This window comes from Punica granatum, chromosome 2, assembly GCF_007655135.1.
Source record: "Punica granatum isolate Tunisia-2019 chromosome 2, ASM765513v2, whole genome shotgun sequence".
Taxonomy (NCBI): domain Eukaryota; kingdom Viridiplantae; phylum Streptophyta; class Magnoliopsida; order Myrtales; family Lythraceae; genus Punica; species Punica granatum.
The window spans coordinates 26,425,625-26,447,601 of record NC_045128.1 but is presented as its reverse complement, the minus strand read 5'-3'; the positions used below and the strand labels follow the sequence as shown (position 1 = coordinate 26,447,601).

The window sequence follows — 21,977 nt, the reverse complement described above, 5'->3', positions numbered from 1 at the left end:
TTGAAATTTACTTTTTTAACCATTATTCAATGGTTCTTATTAATTGAATGATTGGTGGTAAGGGCAATGAGATGGAAACTCTCACCTCTGATTTTATATAATAGTATGGATATAATATCCATCTGGAATGGGGCTCTACATATTAGTTCTCGCTCGCGTAACACGTGCATGAGCCATTGCTTTCCTGTTTTATCCCATCTTGATTTTAATTTTTATGGAAAATTTGTATATTTATGAAAATTATGATTTATATTTGTGAATATTTGATAGTTGTAGCTAATTAAATAAAATTGTTAGTTTTCTTTTTAATACGGAAACAAAGTGGCAATGCTTTTAGGAATTTTTCTTTTCATAAGAATAGGAGCGGGATTTTACAATAAGATCAAATTATAGAAAAATAAAAATGATTATAACATGAGACTCTTATTTAAATAATAATATAAGATATGTACAGTTGGTCAAGATCTGTCTTCGAATGTATGTGGCGTGCATTCGCAATTCAATTTTTTTTTTAATTTTACAACGTATCGATAAGTTCTTGCATATACGACGGATACGTGAATTACCTTATCGGCAAGCAGCGATCAAATTCACATGCGTATATTTAACAAAAGTCAAAAAGGGGGGAAAAAGATATTTTCATTTTAAAATAAAATTTAAATCAGGTTGTGATGAACATCACCCTCGAGGGGTTGCAGTCATTCAGTCGTGCACATATGAGATGCTTAGCTTGTCTAATATTGAAGTAAAACAAAAACAAGGCAACGCATATTATATTCTACAGACCATAATACATGCATGTATCGCGTGTGAAACATCTCTTTCAGATCATATAGACTAGGTGGCATGTCCGCACACGCAAACAAGTCTTTCAGATTATGTGTGCGTGATATTATGTCTCTCTCTCTCCCTCCTCTTTATCTTTACTTCATGTAGTAGAGTTGTACCATTTAACATGATTTTGACATGGTAATTTGTTTTGTCAACTTTTTCATTTTAATTGGGAGCCGTTGTCTTATTACATTAAATAAATAAATTAAGCAATACAAAGATGAAGTATGATGCCCCAGCAATGTCTCCCACCAAGATAATGTCATCTCCACTATTTTTTTTTTCCAGTAAACATATTTTTTGGGGGAAATCATGATATCTTTATCGATGGACTGAAACGAATCCATTTGGTTGACTTGACCCATGTTGTGCACTATTATTTTTTTTGGAGTCTCAAAGAAGGAAATATTTTTTTATATGAAGATTAGAAGAGGGTGCTATCAATTAATATACTAATTTCGCTAAAAATTTATATCACAAATCAATGAATTTGGTAGTGCAATACTGAGGTTGGAGAGACAAGGAGAGGGAGAAAAAAATGGCGACATGAGAGTGAGAGAGAGGACAAAGAAGAGAAGCTTCGGGAGAGACACAGTGAATGGTGGTTACGGGTTAGGTAAATTTACTAATTTATTTCAACCAAAGAAACTACTGATTTATTTGTGATTTCCTTCTCATCTAATAGATCTTAATTGCATGACTTCTAATTTAATGGTTCTAATTTCATTTCACGTGTAAGCATTTCCGTTAGTTTTTGATGGATTTTATTACGGTGTGAAACATTTGAAACGAAATTCAAACGTGGTAAACCGCCGTACAAAGTAATTACTAAATGATGTGCCACAATTGACAAAACACAAGAAATTGTGCTATGCCATGGACTTTTCCCAAATATATGTTACCACCAGATGCATATATATAGAGAGTAATTGGCATGTCACTTTGGTTCATCATTATTCTTCTTGGGCCACCGAAGGAATTACAATACATTTAATTAAAATGCATGTACGACTCATACAAACAATTTATAAAACAATTCCAAACTAATTTACCTATGATTCAAGTAAATCATATAAAAAATGTAAATTATTTGAGATTAATGAAATTTATTAAAAAAAAATTGCACTTAATTTAACTGAATGTATGACATGCACTTTTTACTCAACGTATCTTTTATAGACTAACCTTGGGCGATTGCCATTAGTTGAGCCGTTCGCCTCCGGCAACTGCATGCGCGTTAATGTGGGCCCAGCTTCTTCACCGAGCTTCCGCTTTTCAGTATCATCTCCTAGCCAAGCTATTGCCCATCTCAATCTCTCTCTCAAAATTAGACTTTTTTTATTTTTAAAAAGCCAACCCGCATATTTGAAGAGAAAAGGCAAGACGAAATAGTATTTGGCAGATGGTTGAAGCTTCTCTCACAAGGTGGTGTTACTCATTAGGAGATAGTTGCAGATTCAGCCCAATCCTCTATTGGGCCCTGAAGGTCCCTTCCATTTATTGGTCCAAAACCTAACTTGAATGCGAACTTAATGTGTGTTTGGTTTTAGAGTTAAATAGAGTTGAATTTTTATTTTAATTTGGTTGTAATGATTATGTTGTTGAATTATGAGAAAGTGTGAAAAAGTAATGAATAATTGAAAGAAAGTAATGATTGTGTTGTTGAATTGTGAAAAAAGTAATGGATAGTTGGGATAATTTAATATTAAAAATTGAAGAAAAAAAGAAAAGTAATAATTGTGTTGTTGATTTTTGTTATGTAGTAAATATAGTTAAAATTTAAAAAACTTGATTGCAAAACCAAACGAACGGCGTAGGCTGTTCATTTTAGGCAGCAATTGACCTAAGATTTACGGTATATGCCATGACACACCGAAATCAAAATGAATTAGACCGCGAGCATGACATGACCCGGCCATGAGGCCCGCTGCCCCTTTTTTTTTTTTTTGGGGGGGGGAGTGAATGTTAATATGAACCGTAAGTTAAAAAAAATAAAATCTCTGCAACGGTGTTATATATATATATATATATATATATATATTTTGCTCTTGGTAAATAAGCACCCTCTCTTTTTCTCTCTCTTTATGAGCTGCTCCTGCTTGACAGCACAACCTCAATCACGTTCTTTCACTCTTCTTAAAGAAATAAAGATCGAACAAGAAAGGTTAGTATTGGAGATCAAGAATATCTCCCGTATTCTTCTATATCTACACATTTATCTTCCCATATTGATGGTATCAGAGCCTAGTGCTCGATCCTACTGCAGTCGTGTCTTTGCTACAGCCATGTCAAACGGCAACACAACGAGTCATGTCACCCTGTATACCCTTTCATCCTCTGATAGCTCGGGAAACATCTTGATTTCCTGTCAGATCAATGGAGCGAATTAACTCACGTGGTCGAAGCTGACGAGGACTGCACTTCAAGCAAAGAACAAATTAGGCTTTGTCGATGGCACCATCGAGGAAGCAGCCGCAGGAGACCGAATAAGGACCAGTGGGGTATTGTTAATTCAATGATCGTCTCCTGGATATCGAATACATTGGAGAAGGAATTGCGGCTGAGCATCACCTGCACTGAAGATGCCAAAACGCTTTGGGACGACTTACTCGCATCTATCGACTTAAGTCCGAAAAATTGCCTTATCAAGCAAGAATGGAGGTTTGTTTCGGACTATTAGTCACAGCTCTGATACCATCAAGAATTTCGTAATAGGATTGTTTGTGGACAAATAGTCCATCTTCAACTTTGAATCAGTGTACATATACAGACAGGTCGGCTACCATAATAAGGAAAGATCATCTAACTGTATTTTAATTGCATTTTAACTTTCATTACTCTACTTCATTTTAACTGTATTTATTTTCAATTTAATAGTACAATTATTACTTTTTTCATTTTTCTTCAATTTTTTTTATCTTAACTACCATTCAATTCAATCTTTAATAATAAATTCTCTTAATTATTCATTACTATTTTCACAATTCAACAACACAATCATTACATTCTTTTAACTATTCATTATTTTTTCTCATAATTCAATAATACAATCATTTTAATAACAAATAAATATAATTATTTATTGTTGGAATGGTGAGTTTAACTAAACTCCATTTCCAAACAAGGCTCCTGCGGAATCTTGCTAGAGGACTCATACACGATATTACCACAGCTGCATCGGTCTTTCTGGCCATGAATGTCTGACTTCACATGCAAATATTAGGAGGGAAGCAATCTAAGAAAATGAAGTAGGATGGCATGTACAAGGAATATAGTCGACTTGCATCTCATCGCATCAGTCAGTTTCGAGCTCAAGTTCAAATTTAGTTACAATTAACTCGGTGACAGCAGCTTATTTGCCAATTCTTGAAGTTAAATCTCACGACTACTTTTTGCTGCAATGAAGTCCTTAATTTATTTAATTTTCACTTTTCGAATTTGTCCTTCTAATTACCAAAAAAAAAAAATGTAAGTTGTAACACCTAACAACTAGATTTGATTTAAGGTTGATTCCGTAAATTATTAGTCTCTCTCTTCTAACCCACCTAGCTCATTTTCCTTCTAAAAGTTCACTCTCGCACTTCTTTCACCAGTCACCAACCTCCCATAATTTCTCTCTACGTACTTCACATGCCACAAACCAAACCAGTGCCACCTAGCTTTATTTATTTATTTTGGGAGTTCTGCTGCTGAAATATAAGTGCTGAAATATAATTGTTGAAAAATAAGTGTTGATTTTAAAATAAATAAATTAAAGCGTTTGAGACGTAACAATTGAAATTGCTGAAAGTAAAAAAAAAACAATTATTAATACTTGAAACATGATAAGAAGAAGCATATTTTATAAGCACCTATTAACCTGTTTGAGAAAATCATGTTTGCAATCGCAATTTCAACTCAAACCATAGTTTCAAAAACTCTCATTAAACACCAAATATGCTTAAAATTATAAGAAAAAGTAATTATTGAACCTCCTATTGCAGTCCCAGATGAACTATAGTTACTTTCAGTTCAATATTGAGAATGTGTTTGAATTTAGAGTTGAGTTGAGTTGAGTTTTGGTTTTAATTAGTTTGTAATGATTGTATTGTTGAATTATGAGAAAAAGTTTGAAAAAATAATGAATAGTTGAGATAAAGTAATAATTAAGTAATGATTGTGTAGTTGAATTATGAGAAAAAGTGTGAAAAAATAATGAATAGTTGAGATAAAGTAATGATTAAGTAATAATTGTGTTGTTGAATTAAAAATAAATGGAGTTGAGCTGAGTTAAAAAAATTTTAAAATCCAAACACGCCAAATTTCCTATCTTTCAATGAACATGAACATTAATTCAGGTTATTATATAATTTCGTCTCATAATTAATTTATGAAAGAAAATTATCTGTCATTGCATGAAATGAGAAAAGTTCAAAAAAATTCACAGTGGAGTCCGCCTGTTGCACGAGATAGAACATGATCTATTCACTGGGTAGTCTGCTATATGACATTTGTGCGTCCATTTTCTAGTCCCGAATCGGTTTCGGTCTACTAAATTTGACTGGCCGGTTAATATTCTCCCTCACATGAGTGAAGATTACAATAATCTCAAAGAAGAAACAAATTGAGTCGTCACTGCCTGCACCACATATGGTGATTTAGTCAAGTTCCATCGTGATGTTTGCTTCAAATTGAAGTAGGCCCATTCACATCTAACTAGTTATGATCCGAAACCATGGTATGAAAGAATCATACTTGCTTAAAAAACGACGACGGGCGCGTTAGCGGTTTAGCATAGGGGAAGATGATTTAAAAATGTGAAGGCAGGCAATACCTTCGTGATCGTGTTTAGCGCCGCCTTGGAGGAAGAACATGCAATGCTTACGGGAAGGTGGCCTCGGTTAAGGCCGGCGTTGGAAGAGATGTTGATCACCGAACCTCCTCGGTTGGAGTCCTGCATTCGTATGCACACATATTTCGAGACCAAACACGCTCCTTTCGTGTTTGTATTGTAAGAATGGTCCCATTCCTCCTCGGACAAGTCCAGCGGAGACTTCACATTCCCTAAGTCGCACATAGCAAATCGGGACAATCGCTCGCCAGATACCATTCGACTTAGAATTGAATCTAATGCCGGAAATTCACAAATTTAACCGGAATTTCTACTTTACCTCAGACGCCGGCGTTGTTGACCAGCGCATCGATGTGGCTGAAAGCTTCCCAGGCCCTCTGCACGGACCTCTCGATGGTGGGCCCGTCAGCTGAGACGTCAAGCTCCGCCGCCGCCGCCAGGGGCTACTGGGCTCGACCGCTGCGCCGTTGATCTTGAGGCAGAGAGACTTAAGCCGGTCGGGGCGGCGGGCAGCGGCCACAATACGGCAGCCGGCCCGGGCAAGGTCGAGGCAGAATTCGCGGCCCAAGCCGGAGGAGGCGCCGGAGACCATCACTACCTTGTCGGGAAGCTCATGCCACGGCTCGAGCTGGTGGTTGGCTTGGCCTTCCATGGCGGTTGTAGATAGGTCAAAGGAGACGAAGAGGAGTCCTGATCAGACTTTCATATCGTGATCATAACGCGCTGAGCACGCGTCTCCATAGATTGAAGCGAATATGTGTTCATAGACATCATTTAATGACGTCTCCTTGTGTGGGGTTTAAAGAGACGCTTCTCTGGATTTCTATGAATTTTGAATTTTTCTCCTATTGTGTTTGAATTTTTTTTTTTAAAATCTAATTCTTTTTCAAGTTTTTGTTATTTTTCCTATTTTGTAAATATTTTTGTAAGTTCTATTTTTGAATTTTTTGAGATTTTTTTTTATATTTTATTAAACATATATATGACATGCTTTGATTGGTACCACGAAGCAAAGATGACTCGTGGACGCGTTATGTTAGCAATTAATGGTAAAGTTAACGAACTTTTTGACAAAATGTACGTAATTGCAGCAATTTGGAGAGTTCTATATCGATTTGTTACGTTTTTTTTTTTTGGGTATGTACCAAACTTGGTTCAAATTCTTTAAGAGCTGAACAACAAAAATGGCAAAAGGCCTGTTTTAAATTGTTTGAACCTAACTTGAATTCGCACTCCAAAAACCCGACTTGGTTATAATTCAACAACGAGACATTATGAGTTTGTTATCACCTGTGACGTATTATCACACATCATAATGTGTTTACACTTGGAACTACATTGTCATGGACTTTCATTGCGTGGGTGGAACATAGTAAGTGGTTTACCCCCAAACAAATTCAACTTTTAATTAGGCCTTTCATAGATTTCTTTTGATAATATACGACGTCAGACACACGACAAATTAACGCTAGCAATGATCAAAAGAGCTCGGGAAATACAAAAATTGGTTGTTTCTCTATATAGTATATTGAGAGTATTAATCCCATATCGAAAAAATACAAAAATATTCATGGATTTATATGAGATTAGAGTACCACCACGTATCAGTTTTAGCTTTTAAGTGGATGAGCCAAAACCTGTATAAGCCCAATAAAAATTCAATATGATATCAGAACGGATTACGCTTTTCGCGCGCAAGTGTGGGCTTATACCATGCCATATCCGGTTTCGAGGCAGCCAAGAGCACGGCTCACGTTAGTCATGCCCGAGAGTGGCCCTGTCTAGTTCCAAGATAGTTAAATGTGCACCTCTAGTTAGGCTCGGAACTCGATGCTAGTTTAATGTTTGTCCTCCCTCGCCTGAGCACGGAAGAGGATGCTCGGCTTGTGGTCAGTTATTGAGAGCAGGTGTTTAAGGACACACGCTGCCACGTGAGGGTGGGTGTTGAGATACAATTTATCAGCTTAATCTTTTGTGTTGCAGATGCACTCAAGTTCGTAAAATCCTAGTGGAATTTCAATATGGTATCAGAACGCAGGTTATACGTATAAGCGGCTACGCGCATGTGCGCACCACCACCATGCTAGGCCTAATATGTCCTAGTGCAGCCAAGAGTACGCCTCGTGTTAGTCTCCCCCTCGCCCGTGCAAGGAAAATGAGCCAGACTCTAGGTCAATTGTTGAGGGTGAGTGTTAAGGGCACGTGACAACGTGTAAGCAAAAATAGACCACACGTTGCAATCAATATTCATTGGTTTATATGAGACTTAAATACCAATACTTATCAGCTTGAACTTTTAAGTAAATATAAGCCTAAGCTCATATAAGTGCAGTGGAATTTCAATATAGTATGATAGAACAAAGTGGGGAATGAAGAAAAGGATAAAGAAACTAGCAGCCCGTGCGGGATCGATTTAATCGCACACTCGATCATGGAATTCAAAGCTTCAATAGACTTGCTTTGTTCCATGTGGTGTACATTCCTACAGCACCTATATATTAACACTAACTTACAACATATCTTCAAATGGAAAAATGGGAAAAGAAAAGAAAAAGGAAAAGACCGCCCTTCCATTCAGCTGTTGTTTGAGACCGGTCCTTACTAGAGACAGCTCTTGGGGACTAGAACACCCGCGCTCGTGCCGCCTATGTTGTTGCATGAAGAAGACGCGGGTTTGTTCATGTACATCAGGCTTATGTCTTGCAGTCTGATCCATCTGCAAGGGTTGCTAGTGCTGCAATCGAATATCACTGCATTCTGAGTTGCTGATGTCCCTCGTATGTTCTTGTATATCACTCCACTTATCTTCACCCCCGAACTCTGCCCCCAAATAATAGACATATATACATTCTGTCAGTAACTATACGTTTTGGGACAGTCCTCTTGATCATTGAATTCATGTAATTCAATCGCTAGGTTTCGTTTGATATTTACTTGGTTCGGACAACCTTGGCTGTGAGGACAATAATTTTGATCAATGATGATAGGGTTCTCCACATTCTTCATGACCAAATTCTGGAAGAGGACGTTCCTCACAAAAGAAGTGGTAGGCCTTGCCCACGATTTTATGCGTACTCCATTGTCCGATCCACTGAATATTGAATTTGTGAGCGTCACATTTTGGACCCCATCTTCATTCTGCTCCCTCCCAAGGCTTCCAATGCTTCAAAAAGGAAAACGGAGACCAATTAATTAATATAGTACGAAGTAAACGATTGTTAATGAAATTATGTTAGCTAGCCCGTGGAGCATATATGTACATGCAAGTGACCTTTCCCGCGAATATATACATACCTTATGCCGTGACCAGGGCCACATTTGATGTTAGTCATAAACAAATTCTTGGTGCCGGGGCCGATGGAGACGCAGTCATCTCCCGTCTGGAGGGTACTCCCCATGATGGTGACTCCAACCGATCCCTGGACGTGAATGCCATCTGTGTTCGGGCTGTGGTCAGGAGCAATCATCTTCACGTTTTTCACAAGGACGTTGTTGCAACTGTTTATCACGAGGTGGGCCATCTGGCTGTTTATCGACGTCAGTCCGTTTATCAGAATATCATTCGCCCAGTTAAAAGTGATCGACTGCAATCATAGACGTGCCACAAGACTCGTTAGAATATAAACAGTGTATGTACTATGTGTAGTGTTTCTTTCAGTGTAAGCAAGCTTTGACATACCCTTGCACCAGGTGGGCAACTGTGTCCGGATTTCCGGCAAGCCCAGAATTTAGCAGCGCGACCATCGAGAGTGCCTCCGAGGAACGTAATCTTATCAACATGGATGAAGAGGATCCAGTGGAGGGAGTTCCCGAGTGCCCAGTAATTGGACGGAGCCACCAGGGTACCAGCCATTCTAACTGTGATCCTGCTCTTGCATGGTCCCCGAAACTCCACCGCCTTGAGCAGGTACCTCCCCTTGGGAACATAGATGGTGGCGGCCTTGGCAGACCTGCAGGCGGCTGCCCATGCCTTGAGGAAGGGTTTGGTCGAGTCGGTGGCTCCATCGGGTTTCGCACCGTAGCTCACCACATTGTAATCTGCCCCCGTTAAGCTCAAAAACATGAGCAACACGGACAAAATGATGAAGAAGTTAGCAATATAACCGCCAGGAGTTGCCATTGTTCCCCACCAACCCACTTCTCCTGAGATAGGTAAGGAAGTAAGTAAAGAAAGGCGGTTGGTATGAGAAAGAAAGACAGCCGATGGCCTAATTTATAGTAATTATCCTTCAAGAAAAATAAATTAATAAATAAATAATTTATATGTAAATTAGTCAGTACAGATAGAATTGAAATATATGTGGGCTAATTATTCTATTTGGACTGACTAGTTTTCTAATGAATGCACGATCTATTAACTATATTTTTCATGCGGCTGACATATAATATTCCTGCTCGATAAGGTCCTTTATAGGCAAATGATATGTACGGTCATACGTATAAATGAAATTCGGTTATTCAGCTTTATTCGTGAGAAACTATATATATTAGTATTTTGTTCGTTGGCGCAAATGAATCAATTAGTCGGAATGTATGTTTTGTAATGGAGTGGATTGTAATTAGTCGTTATTATAAGGTCATTGCACATGACACAAAGTGCTGGAAGTCTTTGGTTCCTTATATAATATTCTTAAATTTCTAGTACGTTATTTGAGTTTATCTCAAATTCAATCATTTTGGTATCCAATCTTCTATAAAAATCTTTAAGAAACAAAATTTTCTTATAAACTCATTCATACCTCAGAACTTTTCTATATTGAAACTATAAATTTTCAACATCTGTTCTCACATGACAATGCTTGGGCAAGAGGAGGAGATATAATTGACTATGAGACAGGCTTTCTCTTACACAATCGGACTAAATTGATCAATAGTTTCACACTCTGACCTGACAAACATAAGGTTGTCGATTTGGAAACCAAACTTGATGTGATATGAACCTACATGGACGCATAACTCTCTCTAATACCATATTAAATTTCTCGTCTACTATATGAGTTTTGTCCCATCTATTACCCAAAGGTTCAAATTGATTGATAATAAATCTCTTATTATAAACTCACTGAATTTTTCATTTCCTTTTCCAGGTAGAATTCTAAACTCTCTTTAAAATAAAAAAAGAAACTGATAACCATATGCTTCAATGAATATCTTAGTTACAAATTGAAAGAACCCCAAGTATGGAAATCAATTATAAGGCTGTGTACCAAAATCGATCTCATCCTCGATGGGGCCTTTTACCAGTTATATTATTGTGTTTATTTAGAGGGATATACCCGTATTATTTAGAGGGATATACCCGTACTTTTTTATTTTGTCAGGCTTCAATTACTTGTTGTATCTTCATTTGACAAATGAAGCATCTTATTTTGCATTTCGCTGAAAATTTTAAATAATTACGTGGCATGGGGACCCAAATTTATTTGGAGAATGAATAAACAACTTCTCAGTTTTTTTTTTCCCCCTGAATCTCTCAGGTTTTTCTTTAGTGTTAGTCGGGTCCAGCCAAACTTGGTCTATATATATTATGTTGATCGGAGTGGAAACCGGCGACATATAAGTTTTGAGTCAATAGTGATTGCGAAAGAAAAGCATGTCAACTTCTCTTTATTATCAACAAATAGACGTAGTTCTACTTTGTTTTGATTAATTAGGCGTGTTCAACATGTTGATCAATATTGGGTTGGTTCAAGACCAACCCACCGGGTCATTTCTATTCTATGGCTGCCAATTCCACAAAAAGTCGACTACTTCCTGGGAAATGCACATTTACCGTTTACGTAAATCAATGCGAAATCTCTATTGGGTTAGCAACTTTTCCTTGTTGACTTTTTCGGTTGAGTTGAGAACAATTTGTTACTAATTAAATTTATAATAATATAGTGGGTTATATCTGACGTTGGAGATGATGTTATAATTATAAAGTGCTTGTTGGGGAGCATTTGCTTTGGCCACGTGACACGTGGAGTTACCCCGGAGCCAAACCTGCCGATTTCTTCGCCAATTTGGCGGCCACATGATCTTTTCTTCAAGGCCAAATGACCACATATATATATAATCAAAATATGATATAATAGCATACGCCTTCAATTTAAAAGTCGCAAGTTGAATAAATACTGACACTATTCGTATCTCTTTATTAATCATTTAGTAATTTATCTTTTATTATATTAGATTATGAAAAAAGAGTTATAGTGCATGACACGCTCCTGAAGTAAAATAAATTGTTTTTTCATATATGGATTAGAGAGAGAAAAATAATTGAATCTTTGATTTCACACTTTAACAACTTGAGCTTTTAGAATAAAGATAGATATAAATCAATCAACATGAGCTGGTTCAAGTGGTTCGATGTTTGTTCCCATTAAGTAAGGTCTCGAATTTGAGTTTTGTGAACGGAGAAAATCTACGTTGAGAGAGCTTTACCCTTTAGTGGATCGACTCAACTCGACTGGAATAGTCGAGGTCCAATTAAGATATCGGATACTAGGATTTAAACCAATAAAAATTATAAACGTAAAACATATAAGTTCAATGAAAATTTAAGATGGTATTAAAATGGGTTACGCTCGCACGAGCCTATTGCGCTCATGTTAGTCCTCCTCTTGAGAAAATGAATTGTGAACCTTACTGATAAATAATTAAATTTATATGAGATTTGGCTTCACAAAGTACTTTATTAAATCGGTGCATTTATGTAAAAGAAAAATCAATTGTACCGGACACAGAACGAATGGGTGAGTAATTTTTTCATCGTCCTTCTCACTACTAGGATATCATCTTCTAGACTGTATCTTGTGAAGAGAATTATCCCTCTTGGATTGAGCCAAATACAAAGGTCAATCACGTGATTAATCAGGCTGATAAACAATTTCATTTTAATGGATCAGTCTAACATTATACGTGTCATGACATTGAGTTCTTCCATATGCAGGTCTTATTTTTCCAAGCCCTCATATGTCAAGGAGTTTTTCTTTTTCATTTTCTTTTTATTGGAAGAAATGAAGAAGCTAACTTCATAACATCTTATTATCAATACTTAAGGCGCCTCCGTCTTGATATAAGAGGTTCGGTGGAGAGAGTCATTGCTGGTACATGGCGTTCAACATGAAATTCTAGAAAAAAAATATGTTAATAACTTTTTTCACATACAATCTTTTGGACATGTGCTCGTATCTTCTTAATACTTTTTGTGAACAAGTAAAGCTACGGCTATCTTCACACTATTTAGAATAACGAGATGAAATATGCACGGGCTATAACCGTCGCATATATTACTAAAAATATCGACTGGTATAATTAAACGGGTATATATGTATATAAAATTTAATCGGGACAAATTTTTCTCTATAAAAAAGTTAATTTACATCTTTGTTTTCAATTGTGATAAATATAATTAAAGTTTGCAATTTTGAGAAGTAAGGTGACATCATAATAATATGTCACTTATTGCATGTTATTAGCGGTCAGATGAAATATCACACGAGGAAAAAATTATAAATTTATTAATCCAAAAAATTCTAAATGAATTTAATTGTTAGTTATAAGAGAAGATATCTTCATGATGCTTCTTGATGAGTTGTTCCAGCTTTTACTATTTAGTAACTCTGAATTTATTAATCCAAAAAATTCTCATGAATTTAATGGTTAGTTATAAGAGGAAATATGTTTAGAAGAAGAAGTTAATCTCAGTAGATATAATCTCTTTTTTTGAAATTGTGATAATCTTTAAGTCATTTTCAGTTATAAGTGAGGCCATGGTTTACAATGAAATATAAATCTTAATATAGCTAATATAGGGACATGGATAGTATCACCGAGTATTGAACTTGAAACTTCTAAATTATCAGGCGAGTGCGTGCGTTACTGTGCCGCTCTATCTTTAAATTATTTCATTATTTGTAGAAGGAGTCCACGTATACTAAATGGTGCGATGGTTATAACAGAAAAGAGTGCGGTGATTGTTTAACTTGTATTATTTGAACAAATGGACATTACAACAGTATAAATTTTTTTAAAGGTAAAATGATAAGAAAAATGATAATAGGAATTTCTATAATTTTTGGTTAGGAGGAAATTTTATAATTTTAATTCTATTTTTTGGATTAAAAAGATTTGTTGCTTACATATATCAGCACTACCAACACAGTTGTCGTACAAATATAATTTTCACATATGCAAGAAGAGGATATAATTACAAGCAAATACGATTGCTTCACTGCCTACTGTGATTTGACAAAGTAAAAGGGGCTGAAAATCAAGGTGGTTGTGTTTATTTGCACTTAAAATTAAGTGTTGAAATTTAAATATTTAAAATTGAAGTGTTTAAATAAATAAGTGCTTAATGAATTAAGTAAATTTTGTTTAGTGAGATAAGTGTGGAAAACTTTATGTCATTAGAGATCATAGTTACAAAAAGACCACAAAACTTTCCTTCTTTTAATTTTTGCCCCAATATTTTTATTTTATTTTTCAAAAATTAAAATAAAAAAGAAGCCAGATCACAAATCTGATGGAGAGAGATGAGAGGCTAATCGAGGTCACCGACATCATTAGGGATCGCTAGCGACCTCGCCTGGGGAATGGTGGCCGGGATCGTGGCCACCATTGCCTTAAATCTCCCTCTCTCTTTGAAATCGAAGAGAGAGTGGACAGTTGAGGCTGGCGGTGGCCCCGATTTCGGTTACCACCTTCAGGTGAGGTCGCCAGTGACCCTGATTTGTAAACTTTGTAAAAGTTGAGGGGCACCGATGCAAAAATTATAAAAGACCTCAGCTGAGTGAATAAGTTAAAAACTGTTGAATCATCAAGTACCAATTTACTTATTCATTCAATACTTTTTTGATTTAATCACTAAGTTGAGTCACTTTTATTTTATATTTATCAAACAAGCTCAATCCAATTAAGTGCTGAGTTTCAACACTTAATTGGAGTAATCAAACACAACTTTATTTGGTGGCATTCAACCGCACACTCAAACCATGGATTCATATAAGCATCAACAAACTTGCTTAGTTCCATCTGGTGTGCATCCGCACTACACCTAAACTACTAATCGAAACCAACTATTTGATTCAAATATTGATACTATTCTTAGAGGCAGCTCTCTGGGACACGAACGCCAGTGCTTGTGCCGCTGACGTGACTGCACGAAGCAGAAGCAGGTTTCTTCATGTATGTCAAATTTATGTCATGCAGTCTGATCCCGCTGCAAGGGTTGCTGGTGCTGCACTTGAATATCACCGCATTCTGAGTAGCCGATGTCCCCCGTATGTTCCTGTATGTGACTCCACTAATCTTCACGCCTGAACTCTGTTCAAGGAAAAAAACACTTGTATTGATGAACTAGCTGTCGGCACATCATCCATTTGCGTATATGCTCCTTGTGATGCAACATATGTCACACTTGGTGAGACCAAGATATATGAAGAACGAGGAGGTATAGTAATTAACTTGTGTGATTCGTACCTGGTTTGGACAACCTTGGTTGTTGGGACAATAATTCTGGTCGATGATGATGGGATTCTTGACATTCCTCACGATCAAATTTTGGAAGACGACGTTCCTCACGAATGAAGTCGTCGGCCTTGCCCATGACTTTATGCGCACCCCATTGTCAGACCCACTGAATACCGAATTCGTGAGTGTGATATTCTGGACGCCACCTTCATTTGTTTCCCTTCCCAGGCTCCCAATGCTACACGCATAACAATTTAATTGAAAGTAAGTAAGATGTGCGGCGATGTTAAAAGGAGTTTAAAATAAAATCAGGAACCAATTGACATAGGGCAACTTTTTCACTTGTTAAAATTACAAAGTCAAAAATTGCTAATCGATCCTTCTTGCTTCAAAGATTACCAATATGGTTGATTATATTCTCTATATACCTGATGCCATGCCCAGGGCCGCATTTGATGTTGGTCATGAACAAGTTCCTGGTATCAGGGCCAATGGAGATGCAGTCGTCTCCTGTCTGAAGTGTGCTTCCAGAGATGGTCACCCCAGTCGATCCTTGGACATGAATTCCATCAGTGTTCGGGCTCTGATCCGGAGCATACAGTTTTACGTTTCTCACAACGGCATTGTTGCAGCTATTTATCACCAGGTGGGTCACCTGGCTATTTATCGATGTTACCCCACTTACTACAACATTATTCGCCCAGTTGAAGGTAAGCGACTGCATACATAAAACCCCGTTCACAATATGATAGATTCAGAGTTCTCTTTAGTAGTGTGTGTGTATATATACATATGGCCAAAAAGAAATATATATACATATATATATACACACATCAGTGGCAGTTAAATTTAGTGTAAGTATGTAGTTGGCATACCCTAGCACCAGGCGGACAATTATTTCCCGACTTCCGGCAAGCCCAGAAGCCAGCTCCACGAGCATCTAGACTGCCCCCAAGGTACATAATATTATTGACCTTGATGAAGAGGATCCAGTACCCTGAGTTCCCAAGCTCCCGATAATTGGATGGAGCCACCAAGGTGCCATCAACCCTGACGATGATCCTACTCTTGCAAGGCCCCCGGAACTCCACCGCCTTGAGCAAGAACCTCCCTTTTGGCACGTAAATGGTGGCAGCCCTGGTAGAGCTGCAAGCGGCTACCCACGCCTTGAGGAAGGCCTTGGTCGAGTCAGTAGTTCCATCGGGTTTTGCACCGTAACTCAGCACATTGTAGTCGGCCCTTGTTGAGCCCATCATTATCATCATGAGCAGCATCAGCAATGCGGGGAAGTAAGGGGTGCAACTAAGACTAGCCATCAGGGTTTCCCTACTCACAAAGTCAGAGAGGAAACGTAGGGAGAGAGGAAGGCAGTTGGGATGGAAATTACAAGAGGGGCAGCTGGTTTAATTTATAGTGTAATGAAGTACAAAGTTGAGCCAGTTCCTATTGACTCAATAGTTAATTCAATATTTTATGGGGTCTTATGTTTTATTCAATAAACATAAAACACAATGGTTGCTTTGCACGTCATGTGGTACTTGCAAATGGATGATACGTACGTACGGTGATCGATGTATTATAAGTCAATTCGGTTATATTCAGTTTATATTCTTCACACGGAATTATTAATTAAGTAAAATGTGTGTATAATATATGTTCTGTCAAAAGAATGGAATATAGTGGTTAATTATATGAGAAGCTCCTTTGCACATGCAACAATGTGCGATGGTATCTGCGTCCATGTTCGTTAATTGTACATCTATCCAATCGGACATGGATTCATAATGTTAGTGGTCGAGTTGAATGGCAGACCGAGCATAAGTCATCTCTCTCTCTCTCTCTCTCTGATTTATTATCCTCGACTGAAGTCTAATTTATTAATTAGTTTATAAATTATGTTTCATTAATTAATTTAATATGGTGCTGTATTTTCTTGCACATACATGTACATATGAGCGATAGATGGTGTCTAAGCCCTCTTTAACAGTGCCTTACTTTTATATGTTGATGAAATGGCTAATGCACGTCATGAATATGGTCTGATTAACTAATCGTGATTGAAGTAAGTTATGTTGCATTTGAGTTGTTGGAATAGACTTAACGTCCAACAGAAATATTGTGATCGAGTGGAAATAAAATAGGAAAAGGTAAGTTAGTTAAAAACATTACAGTACCTTGAATGTATGCTAGAGGCGTAAAAAAGAAAACAAAGCAACATGATAGAATATTGGATTGAGAAGTTGGAGAGAGGAGTGAGCAAAATAAGAAAAATCTGACATGCAAGATAACAAGAAAGGGAAAATAATATCAACAGAATATTATTCTTCAATTCTCTCTTTTTCTTTTTGGCCCTAGAATTTTTCTTTTATTTTAAATTAAAAAGAAATTATTATATTTTCGACTTTTTAATCATATAGAAGAAGTTATAAAATCCACCTCTTCCTTAAATAACAGTATAAGATAAAATAAATTATAAGATTAAAATTATTTGTCATAAAAATCTTAAAGCAAAACTAAAGAGAAGCTGAGGACAACTGATTTAATTTGTATTGATTTCCTAGTAATGTAATTAGTTGGTCAGGCCTTGCATAAATTTATTAAATTCATAGTCTTACACATTTTATTATAACGCTAACTACATTATGTATTGATTATGAACAAATCGGTTATAGATATACTGAATATATTACCAGAAAGCAAGGTATCAGCCCTAAAAAGGAGGTGTACTAGCACAATGTGAATAGTTTTCTGACCAAGAATAAGGAAGTTGAAAATTCTATCCTCGTGGGTACAATTTCTGGTAATCTTTTATTGGTTTTTTTTTTCTTTTTTCTATCTACCTAATGAACTCAAGAAGGGGAAGGAAGAAGTATGAGTTTTACGAAAGAAGGCATAATGCAGTGACGTATGTTATCGACTGATTATTAAGAGATTTCAAATTTGATATTTAATGAGATTATTCGTACCTCTTTATTAATTATTTAAAATTTATATTTCATTATATTCAGTATACGAGCTTTCATTATAAAAAAAAGTATCATCTAAAAAAGAAGCAGGAGTAATTTCTTTCCGTCGGGTAACGAATGTCCATTTTGATTCAACAAAAAGTATTGGCGGCCAGGCTGACGTTGGAGATGATGCCATATAATCGACTTTCACTAACACGTGGCACATGGAATTATACCGGAGCAGAACCAGCCGCATTCGCAGCCAATTCTTCTGCCATTAATTATTATTATTATTATTATTATTATTATTATTATTATTATTCTATCATAATCATATAACTAAATTAATTAATTAATCAAGTCAAATAATATTAAATCTTGGCTGGGGAAAAAAGGTGCATTAAGCCCACCAGCCTCAATTATACGCCGCCGTTTTCTTCTTTGGATGAGAAGACTTCGTTAAGTATTTTAAGCAATAAGATTTGGCACTAGTTAGTATAATCACATAGGTTAGGTTAATTATGGTCATGGAACGTGTAAATATCTGAGCATGGCCAACCATATATAAGTTCCGTAATATAGAGACATATACTTATCATATATACGTAAATACGCCTGATATCCACAAATTAATTATACTTTTGTTATACTATGGCCTTTCATCGAAACACATGCATAGGTGAGCATGCTTACCCTAACATGCCCGCATCAATCAAACTTCCTACATCACCTCAAAGACCGTATAATAGAATATATATATAAGGCATGATTAATAAGAACAGCAAGAACATTCTTTCGTACAATACATATATAAGCATGTTACTCAGAATGATTGGCAATGGTTCTTGGACGCACAATCCCCAATTCTTATTATGCCGTAGAAAATCAACTAATTTGTTGCAAAGGTGATGGATATAATAGTTGCCTATTTTGCGGGAGCATGTGGGATGTGGGCCCCCTGCGACGAGCTGACTGGAGGGTTAATTATAGATTGTTGAATTAATTGATATTTTATTTGTTGACCATCAAATGGTCAAAGACTTTTATCTTTTCCTAATTTGAGGGCGTAATATTTGTTGTCAGTATTACTCCCCAAGGCAAATTGATTGATTTACATGTCATGTAATACCTATTGAACACAGGATTGCCATTACCTGTAACTTCTCAATGATAGTGGCCTCTGGCCTGCGTCATTCGATAACATGTAGTTATCTGTCGCAGTTTATTTTAATTTTATCTTTTAAACTCTACGTATTGTCCTTTATAATTGATTATTCTAACGAGGGAAGTTAAGAAATAGTTATGAATATTTTTTTAAAGATATTTACGAACACTGCACAATGTGAATATTAAACTTTCAATTCATACAAACTTTGCCTCGTATGCAAAGATAGACTGCCAAAATATAAATTTATGGAGTCTCCCAGAAAATGTGAAAAGTATTAGATGATAATAAGAAACATTTGTCAATTGATAGAGTAACTTTGTTAATTAATCAATTAGATGACATGTTATTTTTAACTAGATTTTTTGTCCGTGCATTGCACGTGACTTTCACGATAAATATATTTTTATTTTTATTTACATAATTCAAATTTAATCATTATAGTTAAATTTAAAAATTTATGAAAATTTTCCTTTTTTGGCTATAGTATAAAATACCTATTAATTATATCCAAGTAGCTTTAAGAATTTTGATCAATTCGTGTATTACAAATATATTGGAGAAGCAGAAGAAAAATAGTGATGTAACGTTTTCAAAGTTTATCAATTTTCCGATCCGATAAAAACTAGTAACTATAACTTCTTCTTCTTCTTCTTCTTCTTCTTCCACTGTGCTTGCGTTCCTTTTTTTTTTTTTTTCGTGGTTAACCTCTTGAGATATTGATCTTTATGTGATACTCTACAATATTCTCTTAATTGAGATTTCTTTATGAGTTACTAAAAAAAGGTTTCGAGGATAATTTTTTCATTTTTCAAAGAAATAAATTTCAATATTTATTGAGTTATTCTTACTCAAATCTCATATATTAAATTTCATAAATTTGAATAATTTAGCTAAAATGAATCAATTATTTCCATGAGAGATTTACTTCATTGCACTTTTATAAGATTTTAGATAGTTTTAAAACATTATTCAATAAATTTTAAATTCATATAATTATAAATTTGCTCTATGTTGCGTCGATTATGAATATTTATTTACTATTGAAATAATCACAATGTTTCAAATTAATGCATTCTTCATTTTCATATTTGCTACTATTGTTTATAATAATATGTATTATTAATTAATTTTATTTAAAATATTAATCTATGAATTACAATATATTTATACCACATTTATTATACAATATTGGTGGTAAAATTTACATTGAATTGGCATTTGCGTTGATCATAAAAATACGCTCATGTGACCATTTAATGCAAACTTAATAGACTTTATTGCTAGCTAAAAATTGTATAATTTTAGCTAAAAAAATTCAATTTATTTGCATATAATTATTTAAGTTTTGAGAATAAATTTAAGAAAAAATTATTTTTAAATTTTTTGGGGTTAATTGTGTATATATTTGCAATTATGTTACTCTCTTTATTCGCATTTAACAATTCATGTAAATATATCATTAATATAATATTTACGAGCTAGTTCTCTCCAAGGTCATATTCGAGTACTTGTAATAGCTAAACTTCAAGGCTTGAGTTCAAGCCCGAACATCTAAGTTAATAGTGCTTACAAATAAATATTATGGAGGTTAGTCCTGAGGCTGAGGTGGACGATGAAGTAAGGGTTGAGGCTGACAGTCCATGAGAATCTATCCTATATATTTATGCTTTAATTCTTATTCTTATCAAGTTTTTACAGTTAAGCTCCATAAATTTTAAGTGAAAATTGTTTTATATTTTGGTACTCCGTAGATTCCAATCATAAATTGGTCGAACCTAGACAAACTTCATTATGAACGCCAATGTTTGTTAGATTTATATATAGATTTTAGGGTCCGATCCCAATGTTTGTTTAGATATGTCAATTAACTGATAGCATCGGCAACGTAACATTGCTATGATATATATATAACTAGTCCCTATCAGTGATGAAGAATAAATTGCAATCAAAGGAAGGGATCTTAGAATAGTGGCACAAATAACAGTTTGTTTGGTTGCACAAATAAATTTTAACTATACTACACTTATCTTCAATTTAAAAGCACAATCGTTACTTTCTCTAAATTATTCATTACTTTTTTTCACAATTCAACAACACAATCATTACTTTCTCTTAACTAATCATTACTTTTTCACACTTTTTCTCGTAATTCAACAACCCAATTAAAATCAAAACTCAATTCTACTTAACTCTAAAACCAAACACAGCAAGAGATTCTAAGTTCGATCATCACTAGTAGACTTTAAGGGCCTGTTTGGTTTCATAGTAACATTCTAAAATAACATTTTGATTTTGAAACTGAGCTAATTTTGACCATTTGTTGAGGACTTGTGGACCCCGCATATTCAGCAATCCCTGTGCAATGTTTGACCTCTGCTATCTCTAACCTGACCCCTACTCCTCCCCTAATTCCTTCATACCCGCTCTACATCATTCATCAGCCGGCCCCCCTCCTCCCCCCTGCCCCTCTTCCTTCTCTGATTGACAGCTTTGCCGACTTCTTTCTCGAGGTGAGCTGTTGTTCAAGCGAATCTTTCCGCACCCGTCAGCTTCGCCTGCATCGGGCCCCCTCCCCCAACTACTGCATCTCCTCCCCTGTCAGTTCGAGCAGCAAAGGCAGGCGGCAAAATCCGAGCCCCTACCACTGCCATCTCTTCTTAAGAGGGTCGACTGCAGTTTCACGGTTCCATACCCAAATCCAAGGTAATTTTTCTGCAACATTTTACTCAAGAATCCTTCC

General features: G+C 35.8%; 2 protein-coding genes, 1 long non-coding RNA gene and 1 pseudogene across 3 annotated transcripts; 1 reads left to right on the top strand and 3 right to left on the bottom strand.

Moving 5' to 3' along the window:
* Positions 1-2,862: 2,862 nt before the first annotated feature.
* On the top strand, positions 2,863-3,728 carry LOC116194085. Its single transcript, XR_004154340.1, has 2 exons — positions 2,863-2,995; positions 3,204-3,728. It is a non-coding gene; the product is annotated as an uncharacterized LOC116194085 (long non-coding RNA).
* LOC116194084 lies at positions 2,931-6,738 on the bottom strand (annotated as a pseudogene).
* A 1,294-nt stretch (positions 6,739-8,032) lies between these two features.
* On the bottom strand, positions 8,033-9,782 carry LOC116193833 (polygalacturonase-like). The gene is made up of 4 exons (XM_031522585.1): positions 9,342-9,782; positions 8,957-9,246; positions 8,597-8,825; positions 8,033-8,482 (listed from the first exon to the last, which is right to left on the bottom strand). The coding sequence occupies exons 1-4, from the start codon at positions 9,780-9,782 to the stop codon at positions 8,264-8,266; spliced, it is 1,179 nt and encodes a 392-aa protein (XP_031378445.1). The 3' UTR covers positions 8,033-8,263.
* A 4,714-nt stretch (positions 9,783-14,496) lies between these two features.
* Positions 14,497-16,481, bottom strand: LOC116197225 (polygalacturonase-like). Its single transcript, XM_031527298.1, has 4 exons — positions 15,997-16,481; positions 15,550-15,839; positions 15,131-15,359; positions 14,497-14,974 (listed from the first exon to the last, which is right to left on the bottom strand). Exons 1-4 carry the CDS (start codon positions 16,435-16,437, stop codon positions 14,756-14,758), a joined length of 1,179 nt encoding a protein of 392 aa, XP_031383158.1. The 5' UTR covers positions 16,438-16,481; the 3' UTR covers positions 14,497-14,755.
* Between the last annotated feature and the right edge of the window lie 5,496 nt (positions 16,482-21,977).

Coding starts and splice junctions, on each gene's coding strand:
- LOC116193833 (XM_031522585.1), bottom strand. CDS start 9,782: ATGGCAACTCCTGGCGGTTATATTGCTAACTTCTTCATCATTTTGTCC. Junction 8,826..8,956: donor GGCCCTGGTCACGGCATAAG/GTATGTATATAT, acceptor TCCTTTTTGAAG/CATTGGAAGCCTTGGGAGGG. Junction 8,483..8,596: donor GCCAAGGTTGTCCGAACCAA/GTAAATATCAAA, acceptor ATTTGGGGGCAG/AGTTCGGGGGTGAAGATAAG.
- LOC116197225 (XM_031527298.1), bottom strand. CDS start 16,437: ATGGCTAGTCTTAGTTGCACCCCTTACTTCCCCGCATTGCTGATGCTG. Junction 15,360..15,549: donor GGCCCTGGGCATGGCATCAG/GTATATAGAGAA, acceptor TTATGCGTGTAG/CATTGGGAGCCTGGGAAGGG. Junction 14,975..15,130: donor ACCAAGGTTGTCCAAACCAG/GTACGAATCACA, acceptor TTCCTTGAACAG/AGTTCAGGCGTGAAGATTAG.